At 48.4% G+C, this 23,328-nt stretch overlaps 1 protein-coding gene across 7 annotated transcripts in view; it reads left to right on the top strand.

Annotated features, from left to right (window-relative positions):
• Positions 1-19,063, top strand: part of Pdzd2 (PDZ domain containing 2) — a 459,739-nt gene extending 440,676 nt beyond the window's left edge. For 6 of the 7 annotated variants that reach the window (XM_045132782.1, XM_045132783.1, XM_045132781.1 and 3 more), the window contains 6 exons: positions 856-4,795; positions 6,074-6,191; positions 10,723-10,824; positions 12,032-12,302; positions 14,273-14,395; positions 16,369-18,110. In XM_045132782.1, the coding sequence (XP_044988717.1) occupies positions 856-4,795; positions 6,074-6,191; positions 10,723-10,824; positions 12,032-12,302; positions 14,273-14,395; positions 16,369-16,532 (4,718 nt within the window). In that variant the 3' untranslated portion in view covers positions 16,533-18,110. Of the gene's footprint in view, positions 1-855; positions 4,796-6,073; positions 6,192-10,722; positions 10,825-12,031; positions 12,303-14,272; positions 14,396-16,368; positions 18,111-18,346 lie in introns of those variants that run through there. The other variant, XM_045132784.1, reaches the window with a different exon arrangement.
• The last annotated feature ends 4,265 nt before the right edge of the window (positions 19,064-23,328 follow it).

Here is a 23,328-nt window from a genome sequence, read left to right as displayed (position 1 = left end):
CTTTCTCTCTGTGTCTGTTGCTCTCAAATAAATAAATAAAAATTTTTAAAAAAAGTTCAAAATAGAAGAGAGAGCTGGGCATGGTGGCCCACACCTTTAATCCCAAGTACTCAGGAGGCAGAGGTAGGAGGATCACCGAGAGGTCAAGGCCACCCTGAGACTACATAGTGAATTCCAGGTCAGCCTGGACTAGAGCGAGACCCTACCTCAAAAAAAAAAATAGAAGAGAGACTAGTTGGAAAGAAGGGATTCAGTGGAGGGGAGTAGGAAAGCAAGAAAGGGAAGGTGGTGGTAGGGGATTATGATCATGCTATATTATTTATGTATTTATGGAAGTTGTCTATAAAAAAAGTAAAAAGAAATAAAAAGCAAGGAAAATATGAGCTGGAAAAGATGGTGCTTATGGTGTTTGCTTGCAAATCAAAGGATCCAGGTTTGATTTCCTAGGACCCACGTAAGCCAGATGCATAAGGGGGTGCATGCATTTGGAGTTTGTTTGTGGTGGCTGGAGGCCCCGGCGCACCCATTCATTCTTTCTTTCTCTTTCTGTCTCTCAAATAAATAATATTTTAAAAAGAAAAGAAAATGTTGAAGCCAGGAGTAATGGCGCATGCCTTTTATCCCAGCACGTGGGAGATAGAGGTAGGAGGATTGCCATGAGTCTGAGGCCAGCCTGAGACTATGTAGTGAATTCCAGGTCAGACTGGGCTAAAGTGAGACCCCACCTCTACAAACAAAAAAAAAAAAAAAAAAAAAGGAAAAGAAAGAAAATGTTGAGATTGTTAATAGTTTAAAATTTGAAAAGGTTTCGGTTTGTTCATGTTTTCCCTTCATCTCCCCTCTTACTCTACACAGAATGCAGAGGCTCCCCAGACCTCCTCCCTTCCCCAGGGAAGACGCGGGCAGCTCATCCTGACCCCACTAAGATCTCCACAGTCACGGGGCACATCCACCAGCCGGAGAACCTCCACCAGCCTGCATCGCCCGGGGCCTCAGAGCCCGAGTCCCAGGACAGATCCGCCATGGCACTGGCACGTGAGGTCAGTGCATGCCCGGGACAGAAGGCACCTGTTTCTTCTGCTGTATGCAGGACTCAGGATGTCCCTGGAGCCAACTCACCCCATAACACCAGGAGGGTAGCTGCCCCTGGGGACACAAGAGGAACTCCAGCCAGTGCTCTTCTGTCCCAAGACCATCTCATGTCACCAGAGAAGAGTGCAGGAATCCCAGATAGCCACAGCAAGGCTTCACAAAGGACAGGAGTCCCCGTACCCGAATGCTCGCAAGATGTTGCTCAGCTTCAGGACCCAGACTGTGTGCATACAAGGACATCACAGGCCAGCCCCTCCCTGCCGATGGCCACCAACAGGCCCCTGAATGCGTGTGGCAGTGTGTCGGGGCACTGTTGTCCTTTGGGGAGCCGAGAAAGCCCCGTGACGGATATTGATCACTTTATCAAGGAGTCTGAGGCCTCTGAGACAAGCTCTCGGTCTTCCCAGAAAGCAGGCTGTGGGGGTCCCCAGGGCAGTCCTCAGGGTAAACCACCACCAGGAGCTGGAAGTGGCAGTCCCCACCCTAGCCAGCCGATCACAGGCGATCAGCCACCCTCCCCAAGGAAGGTCTGGGCTACAGGTCCACCCTCACCCCCACAGTGGACCTCCCAGCCTTCCGTTTTGGATTCCATCCATCCTGACAAACATTTCGCTGTGAACAAAAACTTTTTGAGCAACTATTCTCGGAATCTTAGCAGTTTTCACGAAGACAGTATGTCCCAGTCAGGCCTGGGTGACGGCATGGAGCTGTCACTGTCATCATCCATGTACGGCGATGCAGAAGACTCATCTTCCGACCCTGACTCTCCGGCGGACGGCCCACAAGCTCCCTCCAGGGACAGCTGGTCACCCCCTCATTCCCGCGGCTCTTCTCCCAAGGAGGACACTACGGAGTCTGAGGAGGAGCAAATAGAAATCTGCTCCACAAATGGTTGTCCCAACACCTCGCCAGTGACTGGGCATCCTCCTGCCCAGGCTGCACCCAGCCCAGCTTCAGCCAGAGGTCTGCCATTACAGTGTGGTGCTCCGAATGAAGGGGGAAAGAACCCGGATGAGGGCACTGGCTTCCTTCCAGGCTCCCCACGCCCCTCCGTCCGCAGCTCGTCCCAGCCACTCTCTCTCCCGGCTGTAAGCTCTCAAGAGCATGAACCACGGGTAGACACAAGCGTCTCGCCGAGCCACAGGCCCTTGAGCACGGGGGAAGTGATGACAGTCACCGGCAGTGTCAGCCAGCCCTCTGAAGCCACCAGGCACTGCCACCCTCAAGTGGTAAATGGCTTGGGACGGGAGCTGCTGTTGGATGAGACCCTAATGAAAGAAACAAATGGGAATGCCACCATGGACAGCGTGTATGCCTTGGGGACAGATGGCCCTAAGAATGGAGAGTCTGTTTTGTCAAACTTGCACTTCTCCGAGAGTCACGACCTGGCCGACTTGTTACAGAAACCAAAAATGATCTCCAGGAGGCCCATCATAGCCTGGTTTAAAGAAATCAATAAGAACAGTCAGGGCGCACATGTGCACGGCAAAAGCGAGAAGGAGCACCCCACGGCGATGGCCAGAAGTCCCGACTGTAAAACTCACGTGCACCCCAGCAGCCACAGAAAGGGGGCGGCCGTGCCTGGCAGTAGCCCTGCACCGAGAAACAGCCAGGAAAGTAAAAAAAGTTCCATGGAGACGCTGCTCAGTCACTGCCAGAAGCCCAGGAGCGGCCCGAGGTTGAAGAGACTGAGCATCAAAAGCAAAGGGAAAGTTGGCCCCGAGGCCCCTGCGGCCGCTTCCACGAAGGCCGCGGCGCTGGACCTCCGGAAGTCCTTCCTCTCCCCGCAGACCTCCCATCAAGTGCAATGTAAGGGAACGTCACACCGCTTCCCCGCAGCCGAGCACGAGGAGGGACCGAGCATCAACCCTGCTGACAGCCCCCAGTCTCCCCGGGTCGTGCCAGGGAGCCAGCTGCCCCCCGCAGGCTCGGCGAGGGCCTCCGCATCAGAGATGGGCATCCGGACGTCACCTTCGCCACTGACTTCTCCCAAGACTGTCCCCGAGCAAGGCGCGGGGAGTCCCTTCCACGCTGTCCGCTCGGAATCGGACAGAAGTTGTCCCGCCACCCCCAAGTCCTCTAGGTGTGGAGCAGAGGGCAGGGTGCCTCGGAGCACTGTGGCCTTGGCAGGGGTCGGCCACGTGGACCCTTTGTCAGAAGCAGCCCAGCCCAGGGGAGCCAGTGAGAAAGGAAGCAAAGGGATGGCTAGTGAGCCCCTAGAGAAGACAAACCAGCTGAAAATAGTGGAGATTTCTGCGGAAAGAGTGCCCAAAAATGCACGCGGTAACAAGCCAGCGGAAAGTGACAGACGGGAGGGCTTCCTGGCCCAGAGCAACTGTCAGAGAAATGAAGGTAGATTTCACCAGGCAGTCGACTCGTCCGCAAATCACCCATCCTCACTCCTGCCTCATGCCTCCCAAACAGACCAGGAAATGCCACGGTCCCTCAGCATGGCCAAACTAGCTTCCTCCTCCTCCTCCTCCCCACAGCTACCTACTAAAAGGGCAGATTCCTCCCAGGGAAGATCAAGCCAGGTGCCAACCTCCCTAGGGATGCTCAAGAACAGCACCCCGACAGGCTCTGGGGGAGAGGAGCCCTCCTACTTCACACCAAGGCCAGCCACCAGGACCTACTCCATGCCAGCCCAGTTCTCAAGCCACTTTGGACGGGAGGCTGTGTCCCCACACAGCCCAAGTCGCTCTCCTCAGGACAGCCAGGGCCATGCGACAAGCAGTGGTCTCTCCGAGGCAAAAGCCTCCAAAGGCGGTCTTCTTGGCCTGGCTAACGGACAGGGTGTGTACAGTGTGAAGCCTCTGCTGGAACCGTCGAGAAACCTCCCGGTGAAGGATGAAGAGGCTGTCAGCGAGGCTGTCAGCGGGACGAGATGCCTCGGGCCAGACAAGGTCAAAGTCACCAGGAGGCATTACTACTATGAGCAGAACTGGCCTCACGAATCTACCTCGTTCTTCTCTGTGAAACAGAGGATCAAGTCTTTTGAGAACTTGGCCAATTCTGACCGTCCCGCAGCCAAGTCCGCGGCGTTTCTGTCGGTGAGCTCCAAGCCGCCCGTCAACAGGCGGTCATCCGGCACCCTCACCCCTGGGGGCCTCGGCCACCCCAGTGATGCAGCAGCAGCAGCAAGGTCGCTGAGGCGCAGCCTGAGCTCCTGCAGCGAAAGCCAAAGTGAGGCCAGCGCCCTCCTCCCGCCAATGACCAAGTCCCCATCCAGCATGACTCTGACCGTCTCCCGACTGAATCCGCCCGAGACCGCTGCCAAGGGCCCCAATTCAGACCCAAAGAGATCACTCGCGCCTTCAGGAATTCCCGCCCCGGCGGCGGCGAGCCCAGCCTCTCCGGTGAAGAAGAGCAAGTCCTCGGTCCGCCACGCCCAGCCTTCGCCCGTGTCGCGCTCCAAGCTGCAGGAGCTGAGGGCCTTGAGCATGCCCGACCTGGACAAGCTGTGCGGCGGGGAGGCAGGCCCCGGCGGCGGGGCCATGCTCTTCCGGACCCAGCTGGAGATCGTCCCCAGGAGATCGCTTGGCTCCCCTGTTGACTCCTCCACTGAAGTCCTCCTCGATGGGCCAGCCTCCCTTTCATGTCCTGGGAACAGTGGGGCCAGCCTTGAGCCCACAGCACCCAGCACAGCCGGCGAAGGAAGTGAACCCACCCAGGCCCTTCCCGCTGGAAAAAGCTGGTCAGTGAGGTAAGGACCAGCCCTCCCTTGTCATTTAAATAGACTTGAGCAGCTTTGGGGAAAAGAGGGTTTATTTTGGTTTACAGATACGAGGGGAAGCGCCATGACGGCAGGGCAAACGGTGGCATAAGCAGAGGGTAGACATCACCCCCTGGCCAATAAGAGGTGGGTAACAGCAACAGGAGTGTGTGCCAAACACTGGCATGGGGAAACTGGCTATCACACCCATAAGTCCGCCCCCAACAATACATTCACTCCAGAAGGAGTTAATTCCCAAATCTCCATCAGCTGGGAACCTAGTGCTCAGAACACTACGTTTATGGGGGACACCTGAATCAAACCCCCACAACTTGCTTTGCTTAGGAATGATTTGGGGTATACAGAAGGTGCACAGGGAGTTTCCCAGCTCCTCACCAGGTCTTTCTAGTCTGATATAACTAACATCTGATATACCCTGGTCTGTTGTCAAAAGTAGGAATTTAACATTGAACAATCATCAACTAAGCCACCAACTATTCAGATTTTGCCAAATCAATTTCACACATGTTCTTTTTCTGTTCAGGATCCAATTCAGTTCTCACATTGCATTTAGCCTCCCCCCACGCCCCCGTTTTCAATAACCAATCCTGGAAGCAAGAAAGTGCCTACAGGGAAAAGTTGTGCCAACATGTAGCTCCAAGGAGCATGTCTTACAGGATGAGGCAGTTAAGCAAGAGCAACATGGAGGGAGGTGCAAGAAAGAGCAGGCTGTCTCTGAGAAGATTCTGGACCTTTTTTAGAGGTTGGATTTCACTCTACTTCAGGCTGGCCTGGAATTTACTATGTAATCACAGGGTGGCCTCGAACTCATGGTTATCCTCCTACCTCTGCCTCCCGAGTGCTGGGATTAAAGGTGCGTGCTACCACACCTGGCTCAATGTTTCATGAGAGAGAATTGGCATGCCAGACCTCCAGCCACTGCAATCAAACTTGAGACACATGCGTCACCTTGTGCATCTGGCTTACATGGGATCTGGGAGTTGAACAGGAGCCACGTAAGCCAGATGCACAAGGGGGCACATGTGTCTGGAGTCTGTGCACCCATTCATTCTCTCTCTCTCTCTCTCTCTCTCATAAATAAAATATTTTTAAAAAGAAGCATATTAATTCTGAGCTCACAAGATTCTTCAGGTAGTCTGGAGTAGAAGCTAATGCCCAATAGAAGGCTTGGAAATATCTGCAATGCAGCAGGAAGATCTTTCATATGCTTTTTTTCTTTAATGTTCTTCAAATATGTTTGTTATGTAGTCTGGATCAACTTCTCATGTCGGCGGGGGACCAGCAGAAATTACAGGCAGTCTTACTGTCGGTGGGGTCTACATCTACTACCCTGTCTCTCATCCAGGAAGCGAGAACACAGTCAGAGGTGAGAAAATGCACAAATCGCAGGGAGGGATCGGCAAGGGCAGCAGCGTTGGTGCAAGGGGTGTGTGTGCACACGCACACATGCACTCTGTATCCTGCAAGTGTGCACTGGGTTTAGTCTGCAGCCGGCTCCAGGAGCTGGACCTTGCCAGGAAGGTTGAGGATAGATGCAAGGTTGGTGTCATTGCTATTGTATTTTAATTTTTGTTTTTTTGAGGTAGGGTCTCACTCTAGCTCAATCTGACCTGGAATTCACTATGGAGTCTCAGGATGGCCTTAAACTCACGGCGATTTTCCTACCTCTGCCTCCAAAGTGCTGGGGTTAAAGGCGTGTGCCACCACGTCTTGCTTCACTGCTATTTTAATTCTCAGGTGGCACATCTGACCACCAACCTTCCTCCCCTCACATCTGGAGTGTGCAGAGGTCCCATAGGCAGGAGGAAATGCTGAATGACTAAGAAGTAGCTGTGACCTTTTTCAGTGTGTACATAAACTATCAAGGGGCGCCACCTGCTGGTTAACAAGAACATACATTGGTATAGCCCCACTTGCTCATAGACCCCAGAGTATGAGACAGATGCTAATTAGTAATTATAAGTAGACTTCATTTTTTTTTTATTTTTTTTATTTATTTATTTGAGAGCGACAGAGACAGAGAGAAAGACAGATAGAGGGAGAGAGAGAGAAGCGCCAGGGCTTCCAGCCTCTGCAAACGAACTCCAGACGCGTGCGCCCCCTTGTGCATCTGGCTAACGTGGGACCTGGGGAACCGAGCCTCGAACCGGGGTCCTTAGGCTTCACAGGCAAGCGCTTAACCGCTAAGCCATCTTTCCAGCCCTAGACTTCATTTTTTGAATATTTATTTGAGAGAGAGACACACACAGAAATGGGCACTCTAGCGCAAGCTGACTGACCTGGAATTCACTATGGAGTCTCAGGGTGGCCTTGAACTCACAGCAATCCTCTTACCTCTGCCTCCCAAGTGCTTGGATTAAAGGCATGTGCCACTACACCTGGCCAGTAAAAATATTTTTTTTTTTTATTTGAGAGAGAGAGATAGAAAGAAAGGCAAAGGGGAGAGAGAGAGAGAATGGGCATGCCAGGGCCTCCAGCCACTGCAAACAAACTCCAGACGCATGTGTCCCTTGTGCATCTGGCTTACGTGGCTCCTGGGGAATCGAACCCAGGTCCTTAGGCTTTGCAGTCATGCGCCTTAACTGCTAAGCTATCTCCCTAACCCAAAATATTTTTTTAATAAAAAAGAGAGAACATGGGTTTGTATCTAGAATGATTCTCTGAAGAGTAAGAAATTTGAATCCCAACAGATGTTATGGAGAACAAAAAAAATAACAAATGTGAATGACTTTTCCTTATTGATAATGTACCAGGTTATTTTTTTTTAATTTTTATTTTATTTTATTTTTTATTTGAGAGCAACAGACACAGAGAGAAAGACAGATAGAGGGAGAGAGAGAGAATGGGCGCGCCAGGGCTTCCAGCCTCTGCAAACAAACTCCAGACGTGTGCGCCCCCTTGTGCATCTGGCTAACGTGGGACCTGGGGAACCGAGCCTCGAACCGAGCTCCTTAAGCTTCATAGGCAAGCGCTTAACCGCTAAGCCATCTCTCCAGCCCTGTACCAGGTTATTAATGTCACCCACGAACACCACAATTACCTTTGCATTGATATTTGTTATCTCGGCTAAGGAGCAGCCTTGCCACCTAGTCAGCTGGCCAAGACAGTGAGGAAATGGACGGCCCTAAGGGATGGAGCCCCTTAGCTTCCCCTGCTTATAGTTCTCAGCAAACTGGTTCAGCTCATGGAGGCCTCCAGCACTTCCGCTTTCAGCAAAGGGGGCTGTTCTGTCTTCTGCACGCTTCCTCTGATGGCAGTGTAAGCACGTGTCACAAGCCTTGCTCTGGGACTTCTGGTCGAGGTGACGTCGGTAGTCACACACTGGCCAGGCCCCCGGTGCTCCGGATAGGGACGACGTGCAAGGAGAGAGGGAAGACTCAACTGGCCTCACCCGCAAGATGAATGTTGTTGGTCCAGAAACAAAGCAATGGTTATGTAAAGACAGGATGCCAGTGCCTTTGGTCTGATGCCCCCAGACAAGTGCTGCGACTTTTTTCTTTTTTTTAATAAATACATTTTTTTAATTATTTATTTATTTGAGAGCAACAGAGAGAGAAAGAGAGAATGGGCGCACCAGGGCCTCTAGCCACTGCAAACGAACTCCAGGCGCTTGTGCCCCCTTGTGCATCTGGCTAACGTCTGTCCTGGGGAACTGAGCGCTTAACCGCTAAGCCATCTCTGCAGCCCATAAATACATTTTTTTTTTGGTTTTTTTTTTTTTTTTTTTTTGAGGTAGGGTCTCACTCTGGCTCAGGCTGACCTGGAATTCACTATGTAGTCTCAGGGTGGGCTTGAACTCTCGGCGATCCTCCTACCTCTGCCTCCCGAGTGCTGGGATTAAAGGCGTGCGCCACCACGCCCGGCTCATAAATACATTTTTTATTGACAGCTTCTATACTTACAGACAACAAACCATGGTATTTACCTCCCCACCCCTACTTTCCCCTTCATAACTCTGCTCTCCGTCATATCCCCTCCCTCTCTCCATTAGTCTCTTTTAATTTGATGTCATCTTTTTCTCCTATCATGAGGGTCTTGTGTAGGTATTGCTAGGTGCTGAGAGGTCTTGGATATCGGGGCCAAATTCTGTCCGGACAGTTGTATGTAAGGAGTGGTACCCTTCCTCTGGCTCTTACATTGTTTCCACCACCTCTTCCGCAATGGAAGTGCTGCGACTTTCTGCCGAGAAACCATTCCTATGATTTCTGACAGGAGCAGCATGCAGATGGCCTTACCCTGACACTTCCTTTACCAGCAGCATCCTGTCTTGCTTTTCTTTTTCTCTCTTTTTTTCTTTTGTCAAAGTAGGGTCTCACTCTAGCCTAGGCTGACCTGGAACTCACTATGTAGTCTCAGGATGGCCTCAAACTCATGGCGATCCTCCTGCCTATACCTCCCAAGTGCTGGGATTAAAGGCGTGCACCACAACGCCTGATGTGTCTTGCTTTTCTCCTTGAGAATGCTGTTCTAAAAACGTAACTGCACAAACCAATTTCCTGTGACCTTCTGGTGGTGCCGTGAGGCATGGGAAGGACCCAGAGCAAGCCCCAGTCTTCTGGCGACAACACACCCCCAGCCTCAGGGAGCACTTGATGTTCATGTGGCCTCCCAATGCCATGCCAACTGATCAGGCAAAATCTGGCCTGTCAGCTGCCAGTGCACGTTTCTTCAAATATTGCTGGGGAAGAAAAATAATTTGAGTGAATTTAAATTTTGATGTCAGCACAAAGCAGGAAGGTCCCAGTTTTCAAATATATGGTCTCTGCTCCAAGAGGCAATAAGAAGTGCTGGTATCTGAGCAATAAACTTTATTCCCGCTGGCCGTGGTGGTTGCACGCCTTGAATCTCAGCATTCAGGAGGCAGAGGTAGGAGGATGGCTGTGAGTTCTAGACCACCCTGAGAATTCCAGGTCAGCCTGGACAAGAGTGAGACCCTACCTTGAAACCCCCACACACACAAAAAAAAACTCCCCTGTTGGGAGGATGGCTGAGCAGTTAAAGCCACCTGCTTGCAAAGCCTGCCAGCCTGGGCTCACTTTCCCAGTACCCATGTAAAGCCAGATGCATAGTGATGCATCTGGGTTTCGTCTGTAGTGATGAAAGGCCCTGGCACACCCAAATTCTAGCTCTGCTCACAAATTTAAAAATATATTTTGGAGTGCTGGGAGTGGTGGTGCACGCCTTTGATCCCCAGTACTCAGGAGGCAGAGGTAGGAGGATCACCATGAGTTCAAGACCACCCTGAGACTACATAGTGAATTCCAGGTCAGCCTAGGCTAGAGTGAGACCCTACCTTGAAAAACTAAAAAAAAAGTTAGCAGTTAAGGCATTTGCCTGCAAAACCAAAGGACCCAGGTTCAATTCCCCAGGACTCACGTTAGCCAGAGGGCACAAGAGGGCGCACGTGTCTGGAGTTCGTTTGCAGTGGCTGGAGGCCCTGGCGTGCTCATTCTCTCTTTCTCTGTGAAATAGATAATTTTTTTTAGAAGTTCAAGGTAATCCTTGACTACATAGCCATCCTGAGATATATGAGACGTTATCTCAAAAATAAAAAATGCAGACTCTGAGAATTGCAGGATAGATTCCCTTTCATGGCCAAATTATGTGCTGTGGTCAGATTTAGAAAGACACAATGTAGTGCCTCCAACAGCTTGGCAACTTAGGAACCCATGACCATAATTGCTGCCTGTCTGAGCCTCGTTTGTGTTCCCAGGGGATCTGCAGCTACAGAGCAGAACCTTAAAACCTGGCATTTAAGCACCACACCAAAGGGGCATAGGTGACTGAAGTGGAGAGTCACTTGGGTCCTTGTCAAGCACCTCCCAGGGGATTTAGATCAGAGCCTCTCGCTCTGGGCACCAGGTACATATAGTAAATTGCCTGCTTCTCTTCCCTAGGATAAAGAAGATACTTGCTTCATAGTCCTGAATAAAAAAGAAGGCTCAGGTCTGGGATTCAGTGTGGCAGGAGGGACAGATGTGGTGCCAGAATCAATCATGGTAAGTGACAGTGTCCTGAGGCTGTCAGGACATCACTCTGTAAGCAGCTGCTGGCTTTGATCAGAACACCAGTTCCAATCAGCCTTTCCTGCTACCAGCATGAGAACGGAAGGGTGGGGGAAAGCAGTATGGCGTGCTTTCATTGTCAAAGAAGAGCATGTTACACACAGTGGACAAAACATATAGGTCATATTCCAATGCATAATAGCATAGCTCTCTACATCCTTTTATTTTTTATTTGAGAGTGACAGAGAGAAAGAGGCAGATATAGAGAATGGGCACACCAGGGCCTCCAGCCGCTGCAAACGAACTCCAGACGTGTGTGCCCCCTTGTGCATCTGGCTAACATGGGTCCTGGGGAATCAAGCCTTGAACCCTGGTCCTTAGGCTTCACAGGCAAGCACTTAACCACTAAGCCATCTCTCCAGCCCTTTATATCCTTTTAATTGGCTAAATATTTAAGCACTAGAAAACAGGTGACAAATAATTTCTTTCAGAAAACAATAATGATTTTTTTTTTCGAGGTAGGATCTCATTCTAAATCAGGCTGACCTGGAACTCACTATGTAGTCTCAGGGTGGCCTCGAACTCACGGCAATCCTCCTACCTCTGCCTCCTGAGTACTGGGATTAAAGGCGTGCGCCACCACGCACAGCCAATAACTAAATTTTTTAAATTTTTATTTTATTTATTTGAGAGTGACAGTGAAAATGAAATCTTTTTTTTAAATATTTTTTGGTTCATGTTTATTTATTTACTTGAGAGTGACAGAGAGAGAAAGAGGCAGATAGAGAATGGGTGCGCCAGGGCCTCCAGCCACTGCAAACGAACTCCAGATGCGTGCGCCCCCTTGTGCATCTGGCTAACGTGGGTCCTGGGGAGTTGAACCTCGAACCATGGTCCTTAGGCTTCACAGGCAAGCGCTTAATCACTAAGCCATCTCTCCAGCCCCCAGGAACTAAATTTTGTATCACTTAGAAACCTTGAAAAGTTCAATGGACAGGCCCAGGTCTCATTTGTCCTTTTGTTCCCGTTGCCCCACCAATGCCAGACTCTTGACTACACACTAACCGGAAATTGAGCCAAAACACACGCAGATGCAGGTGCTGCCCGTCACCCGACTCCAACTGCTTGCCATGAGCTTTAGCAGATATACAGCTCTTCACTGAATGGATCTGGCTTTTGTCCCCTTTTTCCTCTGTCCCAGGTCCACAGGGTGTTTTCTCAGGGAGCCGCTTCTCAGGAAGGGACTATAAGCCGAGGGGATCTCCTTCTCTCGGTCAACGGCACCTCATTAGCTGGTTTAGCCCAAAGCGACATCATGAAGGTTCTGCAGCAGGCACAACCACACAGACATGCCCTCATCGTCATCAAGAAAGGAGGTGGCCAGCCCAGGCTCTCCCCCAGGCAGGAGCTCCCCACCGCCAATGGCAAGGGGCCCCTGCCCAGAAAGGCCATGGCACAGGAGCGTGGAACTGGTAAGATGTCAGCTAACTACCAGAGACGGACACGTACAGCCAACTGTGAAAAAATAATGGCACATTCTTGGGTCAGAAAATGAAATAAAGTCTAGTGTTTTGGGATGCTTCCTGCAAAATTCCTCAGTAGTTAAGGCCACATGGTTGAAAGAACTTAAAACGTTGGCTGGGGCAAGGCATGGTGGGGCACGCCTTTAATCCCAGCATTCAGGATGCTGAAATGGGAGGATCACTGTGAGTTCGAGGCTAGTCTGAGCTACAGAGTGAGTTCCAGGTTAACCTGGATGAGAGCGAGCCTCTACCTCAAAACAAAAAAAAAAAAAAAAAAAAAAAAAAAAAACAAGTGAAGCCACCTTTTGACTGGCTAAGGAGATGGCATGAGAGGACTTGAATTCAATCCCCAACATCCATCCATGTAAAAAGCCAGGCACCCCAGCACTCGGGAGGCAGAGCTAGGAGGATCACCGTGAGTTTGAGGCTAGCCTGACTCCATAGTGAATTCCAGGTCAGCCTGGGCTAGAGTGAGACCCTACGTCATAAGAAAGAAAAAAAAAAAAAGCCAGGCACAGCCTCACACACCTGTGACCCTAGTCACAGGAGGGGGTGGAATGGAGGCAGATAATCACTGGCGATCACTGACTGCTCAGCCAGTGTGACCGAAAATGGCAGCTCCAGGATCAGTAGGCATGCACCCACCTCAAGGAAATATAACAAAAAGCAGAACCAAACCAGAAAAACATTGTACCACTCCCAGTGTCGCTATACTGAGTATTTTTTTTTTTTTTTCTTTCAAGATAGGGTCTCACTCTAGTCCAGGCTGACCTGGAATTCACTATGTAGTCTCAGGGTGGCTTTGAACTCACAGCGATCCTCCTGCCTCTGCCTGCCGAGTGCTGGGATTAAAGTCATGCACTACAGTGCCTGGCTTAAAAAAAAAAAAGTTTTTATTTATTTATGAGAAAGAGGCAGATGGAGAGAGAGAATGGGTGCATCAGGGCCTCCAGCCACTGCAAACGAACTCCAGATGCATGTGCTACCTTGTGCATCTGGCTTACGTGGGTCCTGGGAAGTCAAGCCTGGGTCCTTAGGCTTTGCAGGCAAGCGCCTTAACTACTAAGCCATCTCTTCAACCCAGACTGGTTTTCTTTAAGCCACAGTAAAACTCTATCCTTTGGCAGTGGCTGGCTCAACTGCAACCCCAGTGAACCCCAACAAATGTTAAGTGATCAGTTGAATTTATCTTTCCTCTGCCTTGCAAGCAGCTGAGTTGAGTGAGCCTTTCCACCTCAACTCAAATATCCTTGGCACTAGTGCAAAACAGTTAAGGGGAGCTAAAAAAGCAAGAAGTCTGCAGCCCCTGTTCAGACCCCAGTCTGGCGTCACCATGGAAACACTTCTCCCCACAGTGCAAGCCAGATGCCAATGAAGGCATCCAGTACGGTGAAGGCACATGCCCTGGGGCACGATGGGTTTCCTCTCACAGGAGCACCAGGGGTACAGAGCAAGGATGGAAGCTCTGCCCAGCTCCAAGCAGCTTCCCCGTCAATTATGAGAGTCTCACAGGAGGCCATACACTTGGATGAAGCTGCTTTCAGTAGCAGATGGTGACACTCTGTTGCCATGGTAGCGAGCGTCGGCAGGAAAACGCATTTGATTCACTGAGCGTGACTTCCATCTTTGCCGAGACATGTGCCACTGGAGTATGAGACTTGACAACAGTAGTCTGTCTCCTGGGGATTTCTGCCTGGGAGCCAAGGCACGCTGCACGCTTCGCAGACAGGTGGAGAATGGCGGAAGATACAATTAGAGCAGGAACGTGGCCAGGCGGGGAGCTGCCGCCCGAGACCAACCCTGATACCAGGCTCAAGGGTTATAAGCCCTCCGTGGGAGGTAGGACGGGGCACTTGGGGGCCTCCGAGCGGCGGCACATTGATCACCCTTGTTCTCATCCTGACCAACATCTGCCACAGGGAGGAGCGGGGCTGCTCTGAGCGTTGAAATGCTGAAGACCTCAGCTGGGCTGGGACTGAGTCTGGATGGTGGAAAATCGTCCGTGTCTGGAGATGGACCCCTGGTTAAAAGGGTGTACAAAGGTAAAGTAGATCTCCATGAAAGATAAATCCATTCCTTCTGTTTAGAAATCAAACTTGTGTACCAAGCATGGTGGTGCACGCCTGTGATCCCAGCAGGAGGAGCGCCGTCAATTTGAGGCCAGCCTGAGACTACATAGTGAATTCCAGGCCAGCCGGGGCTAGAGTGAAACCCTACCTTGGGGGATAAAAAAAAAAAAAAAGAAATCTAAGAACTGCCGTGCAGGTCCAAAAGTCTGTACAGCACAAAATGTTTCCTAAGGGATTTTCCATCTGCTTCAGGTCATTCAATCCTAACAGTTCAGTAAAGAACAATCTTACCATCTCTGTTTTACAGGTGAAGCTGAGGTTTAGAGACATGACTTGCATAAAGTCAGACTTGAAACCAAACTCAGTCTGATTGCCATTAACTCAAAACTCCTGTTTCGCTTCACTGGAGCCCGCCATGTTCTCAGAACTTGGTGAATAATCACACAAGTTTCCTGCTTGGTTGGAGCACTTAAATATATGCAACAGAACCCTGGGTATATGTAATCACAAGTAAAACTCATGATGTCAAAGAATGTGGGTCCCTTCTGAGAATTTCCATCTTGAGGGAGCAATGACTACCTAAACCATTTTTGTCGGCTCCCACCACAGAGTTGATATAGGGGAGGCCTTTCCTAGTAACTTTAGTAACAACCACATAATGGTTTTATCCTTGGGGGTCTGAACTTTTCGTTGGTCCAGGCTAAAAATAACTTTCATGGGCTGGAGAGATGGGTTAGTGGTTAAGCACTTGCCTGTGACGCCTAAGGACCCCGGTTCAAGGCTCAATTCCCCAGGACCCATGTAAGCCAGATGCACAAGGGGGCGCACGCGTCTGGAGTTCGTTTGCAGTGGCTAGAGACCCTCGCGCACCCATTATCTGTCTCTCTCTCTGTCACTCTCAAATAACTAAAAATAAAAACCAAAATGAAAATATTTTTTAAAAATAATTTTCATGATCAATTATATACATATATGTATAACAACATTTAAGTATTAAGTTCTTAAATGTTTTATTTGCAAGCAGAGAGAAAAAAATAGAGTGCTGATTGTCAGAACCAGAGCGTGTCAGCCAGTGTATTAACAACCAGCAGTTGCGTCTGGTTATCTTTGATATCGTTCATATTGATTTGTGCTTTTTTAATCTACTCTGGATTAAATACCTCCTCCCTTTGTGAATTTTTGTCTTGTTTGCATGTGTGTGTGAGTGCTAAACAGTTGTAGTTATTTTGTGGTCTAATTTATTTTTAATGGATATATGTGCTATGTAACCTATTTAAGAAATGATTCTTGGACTGGAGAGATAGATCAGTGGTTAAGGCACTTGCCTGCAAAGCCTAATGTCCTGGGTTCAGTTCCCCAGTACCTACATGAAGCCAGATGCACAAAGTGGCACATGCATCTGGAGTTTGTCTGCTAGAGGCTACTAGAGGCTGTGGCATGCCTGTTTTACTTTCTTCTACCTCACTCTGCTTGCAAATAGTTTTTTAAAAAATGGTTCTCGGGCTGGAGAGATGGCTTAGCGGTTAAAGCGCTTGCCTGTGAAGCCTAAGGACCCCGGTTCGAGGCTCGGTTCCCCAGGTCCCACGTTAGCCAGATGCACAAGGGGGCGCACGCGTCTGGAGTTCGTTTGCAGAGGCAGGAGGCCCTGGCGCGCCCATTCTCTCTCTCTCCCTCTATCTGTCTTTCTGTGTCTGTCGCTCTCAAATAAATAAAAAATTTTTTAAAATTTTTTCAAAAAAAAAATGGTTCTCTATCTTAAGAATTTAAGCTTATCATTAAGAGAGGCATTTTCCATTAGAATTTTTGGAGGGGCAGTCTTTCACTCTGTAGGCCAGGCTATCCTTGAACTCACGACAGTCTGCCTCTGGAGCGCTGGGATTACAGGCCTGAGCCACTGGGCTGGCTAGTTGTAGGTGGTAACCCTCTGCGTGTGTGTGTTCCGACAGGTGGTGCAGCTGAACAGGCTGGAACAATAGAAGCTGGAGATGAAATCCTCGCAATTAATGGGAAACCCTTGGCTGGGCTCATGCACTATGACGCCTGGAACATTATGAAGTCTGTTCCCGAAGGGCCTGTGCAGTTAGTGATTAGAAAGCACAGGAATTCATGAATTTTCTTCTTACTTTAGTGAAGCGGAATGACTTCACGAAATGATGATGTCTTAACACAACCAATAAGTTTAGATGAGGCCTCTAATCTACATTTCATTTACATGAAGCCGGACCTATTAAGTGGCAGCAGCAATGAAACTCAACTCTGAAAACCTTCCACCCAAACCACCGTGGCCGGGAGGGCTGTGTTCCGGTGCCTGTCCCCTCCCTCCTTTGATGTTTGCGGTGGGGACACAACAGATAACATTCCCTTCTGCATCTGAACCACCTACCTACACCTTCACATCCCTCTTGCCACCTCTCCCAACACACAAGCCTGGTGTAGGGACCTGACGGATGACACAAATGCCCCAGCTAAAAAGACGTATTTATATATATATATAGTATATATAATTTTGTAAGTAAATGACATATTAGGTGCATTTAATGGAAGGAAGAAGTATAGGTCTATGTAGATTACTCTGAAAAGGAGACTTAACAAAAATGAATTATGACCTAATTGTTAGGCTGAGCTCAGGAATTATCCAAGTAACGAATAATGATGGAAATTTCAGAAAGTACTGTTTGTAATGAGTGTAATGTATGGGTGCAGAGTTCAACTCCACGGGTCACAGACTGGGAAGTACTGAGCATTTTCTGTTCCTGCAAGTTGAAGTTGCCCGGCTGCTTGACAGGGTGACTGTTCTGATAAACTATACTAAGTAGCTGGGCGCACCAGCTCAGAGAGAACTTTGTGTCCAGTTTTCAAACTGCTGAAGAAAATGCTCAAACTTAAGACTGGTCAGCACTAGAGCAGACAAATCCACCAGTAACTGGGTTCCATGTCTGTGTATTCTACTCCAACCACCAACTGAAACTTAGATTTTTAAGAAATCAACTCCTCGGATTTATAACCAGGTATTCTGTGATCTCTGAAGAGCTTAAAATAATCCTCATGTGGAGGTTTGCCTGTCTGGTTTTTCTCTTCCCCAACATGCTTAAATATAGTTTCTAACTATTGGCTCTCTTTCCCTGACCTGATCCAAGACAGTGCTCCACAGACTGGGGATTTTTTTGTTGTTGTTGCTGTTGTTTTTGGTTTGGTTTGGTTTTCCTGTTTTGCACATTCTTCCTGTTGCCAAAACTGAGGTCCTGCAGACAATTCTGACTCACTTTGCTTGTGAACTTGCCAGGCTGCCCTGAGTGTTTTTGGAGCCCTTCTCTTCCACGGGCCTCCTCATCACAAGGCTGGCTTTCTCCCTTCGCACGGTCCTTTATTTCTTAAATTCCAAAGCCTCATCAGCTTCACATACCAAAACTCATAAGGAGGGAAATGGGAAAACAGGGTGAGCAACTCTCAAGGAAAAAAAAAAAGACTCTAGTATTTGCAACCCTGATGCCCCAAGAGGCACAGACCAGTGCTTTCTGGGGTACAGGTGAGCACTGCATGCTTCAGATTTTTGTTGATTTCTTTAAATAACCAACAGCTGAATCTATGGCAGGTCATGGAGGTGCTTAAACTGTTGGCTTTATACATCATTTCTCCGAGACCGATCCTACTGGCCTAATCTGTGGTACAGGGAGGCCAGGGGCCCCTCCGGGGGGGGGGGGGGGGGGGGGCGGGGTATCTGGCTCATCTTCAGCAGGTTCCACAAAGGGACATGCATACAGGAGGTAGCTGGACAGGCCTGACTGCTCTAGCTTCGACTTTTCATTAGCTACACGTAGGATACTTACTGTAAGACGTCAGTACAAGGTGCATGCTAGGTGGTTGTTTAAGTCTCTTGGGTCAGTTTTATGGTCTCTGCCTTTTTTTTTTTCTTTTGACCTAAAGACAGATTATTTGAAGTCAACACGGAGGCCCATTCTTACTGCTATGCCTACTGGTAAGAGAAGCCCTGTGTCGTGTGAAGTGAGGACATTCTAGGCCTCTGTCTACCTAAAGCAACGTGGAGGGACGGAATGGTCTTTGTTTCTGCATCTCAGACGTCCCACACCATGGTAACAGTCGTCTGTACTTGGTCTTGCCACAGGCTCCCCCGTAGGAATGTAGGGGAAGAAGCAACGCTTCTGTCCTTAACCCTGCAAGAGAAAGCTGTCTACTTGTCTCCAGTGCTCAAGGCATGACTCGTGTTTATAATTAGTCTGAGAAATCCCCACACTTCTGGCAGTGAACACTAATGTACTTTCCTAAAGCTTTTTTTTTTTTTAAACTGTTCAGTCACAAGTTATAAGGATAAAAAAATGTGTGTAACACGTAAGCTGTAGTTACAAGAAAATACCGTTAAGACTGGTGGGTTTCATTTTCATCTTCCCACACGCATCGCATCGCATTGTATGGTTGACTTAGTTGGCACCACTCTGTTGTATAATAGTATACATTATTCTTTATTTATGTAAAATAAAATGCCTTATATATTGAAGAGTAAGTGCAATAATATGAAATAGCCTGTACATTTTTTAAAATGTTGTCGTTGAGTTATGTAAATCCACATCTCTATAAACAACTTTTTAAAAGAATTTAAAAAAAAATAAAACACTCTGCTTACTACTTTTTTGTGTGTTTCCCATTGTTCTGCATTGGTGGGGGCAAGGGGTACAAGGCAAGTGAGCCTGGCTACATTCAGAATCTTGACACAATCTAAAACATGTCTATCTCTAAAAATCTTTTAAAATGTTGATACCTGAGGCAGGTAAGCAGAGGGAAAAGTTTAGCCAACAGGGAGGTGGTTCAGCTAAAGCAGTAAACAAACCCTTTTCCTAAGCAACCCACCTGGCAACCTGTTGAACAGAACCTCTCCCAGCACCACCAACAACACACACACACACACTCCACTCCAAGGAACTGGTTTCTTCAAACCCTTAGCGAGGACTATTCTTGATCGCTAACATACTTCTAGGTAATGGACAGTATGTTCTTAGATCTAGGATAAGAATGGCTATCCAGTCTGGACTGGTTTGGGGTACATGCATAGTAAGACAAACTAGTTCAAGTGATTTTTTTTTTCCCCAGGTTTTTCGAGATAGGGTCTCGCTTTAGTCCAGGCTAACCCGGAATTCACTATGTAGTCTCAGAGTGGTCTCAAACTCATGACAATTCTGCCTTCCCAGTGCTGGGGGTTAAAGGCATGCACTGAGCCAGGCATGGTGGCAGCGCATGCCTTTAGTTCCAGCACTGGGGAGGCTGAGGTAGGAAGGATCACCGTGATGAGACCACACAGTGAATTCCAGGTCAGCCTGAGCTAGAATGAGACCCTACCTCAAAAAAAAAAAACAAACCAAAAGGCATATTCTGCTCAAGTGAACTTTGAGTAAATCCCTAGTTATTATTTTATACTTATGTTTAGTGGCATGATTAAAATCAAATGCAGCATGGGAAATAACATGTGCAATAAATATTCTATAACCCAAACCTGTTGATCAAACCAGAGTACCACCTAAACTAAGCCCCTATTAAGCAGTCGGTCCTCTCCTAAGAATCCTCTGAAAAGACCCAAAGGGGAGATGAATTCGCTATTAAGGCACTTGCCTGCAAAACCAAAGAACACATGTTTAAATCCCCAGCACTCACATAAGCCAGATACACAAGGTGGCACATGTATTTGGAGTGCATTTGCAGTGGCTGAAGGCCATGGTCCGCCCAGTCTGTCTCATTCTTTCTCTCAAATTAAAAAAAAAAAAAAGATGAAACAAGGACTGTCCACTCAAGTGGCCTGCTTCCCCTTAGGCAGTGTATTAAGACCTTTGCTCTTAAGTTTCTTGCTTAATAAAGTTTATTTTTCTGCACTATGTGCGTTGTGCCTTTCAATTCAATTCTGAGTAAGATGCCAAGAAATGAAAATACTGAAAGTTGAGGCTGCCAGTGACAATAGGTTTTTTGGTTTTTCAAGGTAGGGTTTCATTCTAGCCCAGGCTGGTCTTGAATTCACAGCAGTCCTCCTACCTCCTGAATGCTGGGACTAAAGGCATGCTGACCACCATCCCTGGCTTGTCTTCAATTTTAACAAACCTGAAAATCCCTAGTAACTGTGTTTGCTCTCTCGGATTTCCTTACCCTTCCGCTCCCTTCTCTGCTCAGACTAAATCCCGTATTTTTAAAACCATCATCTCCGCTCTTTACCCCTTCTCCTAGAGAAAACCCCCACACTGAGAAATGCCATTATAAATTCATGGTCTCCAACTTCAATGGGCCTCAATGCTGCGGGTCAGTTACTTCCCTGCCAGTTTTCAGTCTTTACACAATAACTTTGTTTTTCTTAGAACACTCCCCCTCTCCCTCATACTTTGTGGGAACTCTGAAGTGCTTATTACACTCTTTGGTTTCAAGAGGCAGACAGCATCTCACAGAAATCCCAGGGTGGGAACTTACCATGTGACCAGAGGCACTCGGATAGCTGGGTTTTGGAAAGACCAGGAGCCTCCTCTGGCAGGGCCCTAAGGCTGTTTGAGAGTTCGCTTTGGCTGGCCTGCTTCTCTCACTGTCCATTACCTAGAAGCCTCCTACTGATGTTGTTGCGCCCACTGTCCAGCTCACTCTCTCCTCTGTACTACTGCATGCCTGGCTTTCCATACTCATTCTGAAAGTCAGGCCCCGATTTGCTCAGTAGCCTGGCTTGGGTAGTTTTTTATTTTTTCCAGGACAAGGGTGCTTGGGGGAAACACTAGTTCTAATACAGTATAGAAATGACCACCGGCCCCTAACTACATAACCACATATAGTAAGATCCAAGACCAAACTTAAGGACAACAATGAAGAGGCATTTTTCTCTAGGTGAACTCAGAGTTCTGAAAAATGACAAGGACACCCTTACCTTGGAGGAAAGCTGAGCACAAGCAGGACAGGAGCTGGGAGCAAGTTCAGTGGATACGGAGCCCTTGCCTCACAAGCATGAGGTCCTGAGTTCGATTCCAGGCACTCGGGTTAAAAAGGGGTGGGGGGAAGTTGGAGAGATGGCTTAGCGGTTAAGACATTTGCCTGCAGAGCCAAAGGACCCAGGTTCAAGTACCCAGGACCCATGTAAGCCAGATGCACAAGGGGCACGTGTGTCTGGAGTGCATTTGCAGTGGCTACAGGTCATGGTCTCTCTGTCTCTCTCTCTCTCTCTCTGCTTGCAAATAAATTTTTTAAAAAGTTTTATAGAAATCCAGGCCTGGATGCACAGGCCTGGGAACCCCACCACTGAGGGTGGATACAGGAGGATCAGTGGGGCTCCCTGGTCAGGCAGACCTACCAACTGTTGCAGTCAGGTTTGCATTGCTGGTAGAAATTGCCAAACCAAGAGCAGTATGGGGTGGGGGGAGGTTTATTTTGGATTACAGGCTCGAGGGGAAGCTCCACTATGGCAGGGGAAATGATGGCATGAGCACAGGGTGAACATCACCCCCGGCCAACGTAAGGTGGACAACAGCAACAGGAGAGTGTGCCAAACACTGGCAAGGGGAAACTGGCTACAATGCCCATAAGCCCGCCCCCAACAATACACTGCCTCCTGGAGGTGTTAATACCCAAATTTCCATCAGCTGGGAACCTGAACGGGGACACCTGAATCAAACCACAATTCCACCCCTGGCCCCCTTAAACTGACATCCATACATGATGTAAAATACAATGCATTCAGTCCAATTTTAAAAGTCCCCGCAGTTTTTTATTAATCCCAATGATGTTCAAATGTCCCCCTAGTCCAAGATCTGTTAACTGAGCCAGAACACCAAAAAGTCCCCTCACCCCCAATAAAAACCATAATGGCACAAAAAAACATTCACGCTGCAAAAGATGGCATTGGCATAGCAAAGAAATATTCAACTAATACAAGATTTAAAACAACCAGGGCAGAGAAAAAATCTTAAGGGCTGGAGAGATGGCTTAGCAGTTAAGCGCTTGCCTATGAACCCCAGGTTCAAGGCTTGATTCCCCAGGACACATGTATCTGGAGTTCATTTGCAGTGGCTGGAGTCCCTGGCCATTTTCTCCCTCTCTCTCCCTCCCTCTCTGTCACTCTCAAATAAATAAATAACCGGGCGTAGTGGCTCACACCTTTAATCCCAGCACTAGAGGCAGAGGGTAGGAGGATCACCATGAGTTTGAGGCCACCCTGAAAATACATAGTTAATTCCAGGTCATCCTGGACCAGAATGAGACCCTACCTCAAAAATACCAAAATAATAATAATAAAATAAATTTTAAAAATAATAAAATAAAACAACCAGGGCAAACATTAAACTCTGTAACTTCAAGTCCAACAACTCTAGTCAGTGACAAATCTCCAAGCCCAATAATTCTAACCAGCAACAAGTCTCTGGCATTCCAACTCCTCCCCTCCAGCTAGGCTACTCACAGTCCTGGAAAAAAACTTCATCAGGGCCAGCAGCTTTACGGTTCATGCTCATGGTCCCTGGGGTCTCCATGCAGGCAACCAGCAAACCTGCTTCACACTGCCCGTGGGCATTTTCAAAACAAAAGACCGTGTTGCAAACTCAATGACCCTCGTTCCAGCATTTCTTATACTGCACAATACCAGGCAGGGTGCCAATTTGTTAATCCAGGGGGTAATAAAGCAGACTTTGAAGAACAGGACACTTCTTGAGCACTCAAGACCCCTTCAAAACAGACTACATTCTTCCTGTTGGCCCAGTGCAGGTCAGCTGGCCCAATCTCAAAGGTTATAATCTCTCAATTGCAGCTGAACAGGAAACATAAAATCCAAAGATTTTTCTTTCTGTGCCATATCCCTCTGCTCATACCAGTTCATTTCTATGCAAAGCAACCCTGCACAACTTCTCAGGACACAAGCATAACAGCAAACCTCACACAAGCTG

The sequence above is a fragment of the Jaculus jaculus genome, chromosome 13 (genome assembly GCF_020740685.1).
Source record: "Jaculus jaculus isolate mJacJac1 chromosome 13, mJacJac1.mat.Y.cur, whole genome shotgun sequence".
In the NCBI taxonomy this organism is placed as follows: domain Eukaryota; kingdom Metazoa; phylum Chordata; class Mammalia; order Rodentia; family Dipodidae; genus Jaculus; species Jaculus jaculus.
This window is presented reverse-complemented; position numbering and strand designations above follow the sequence as displayed.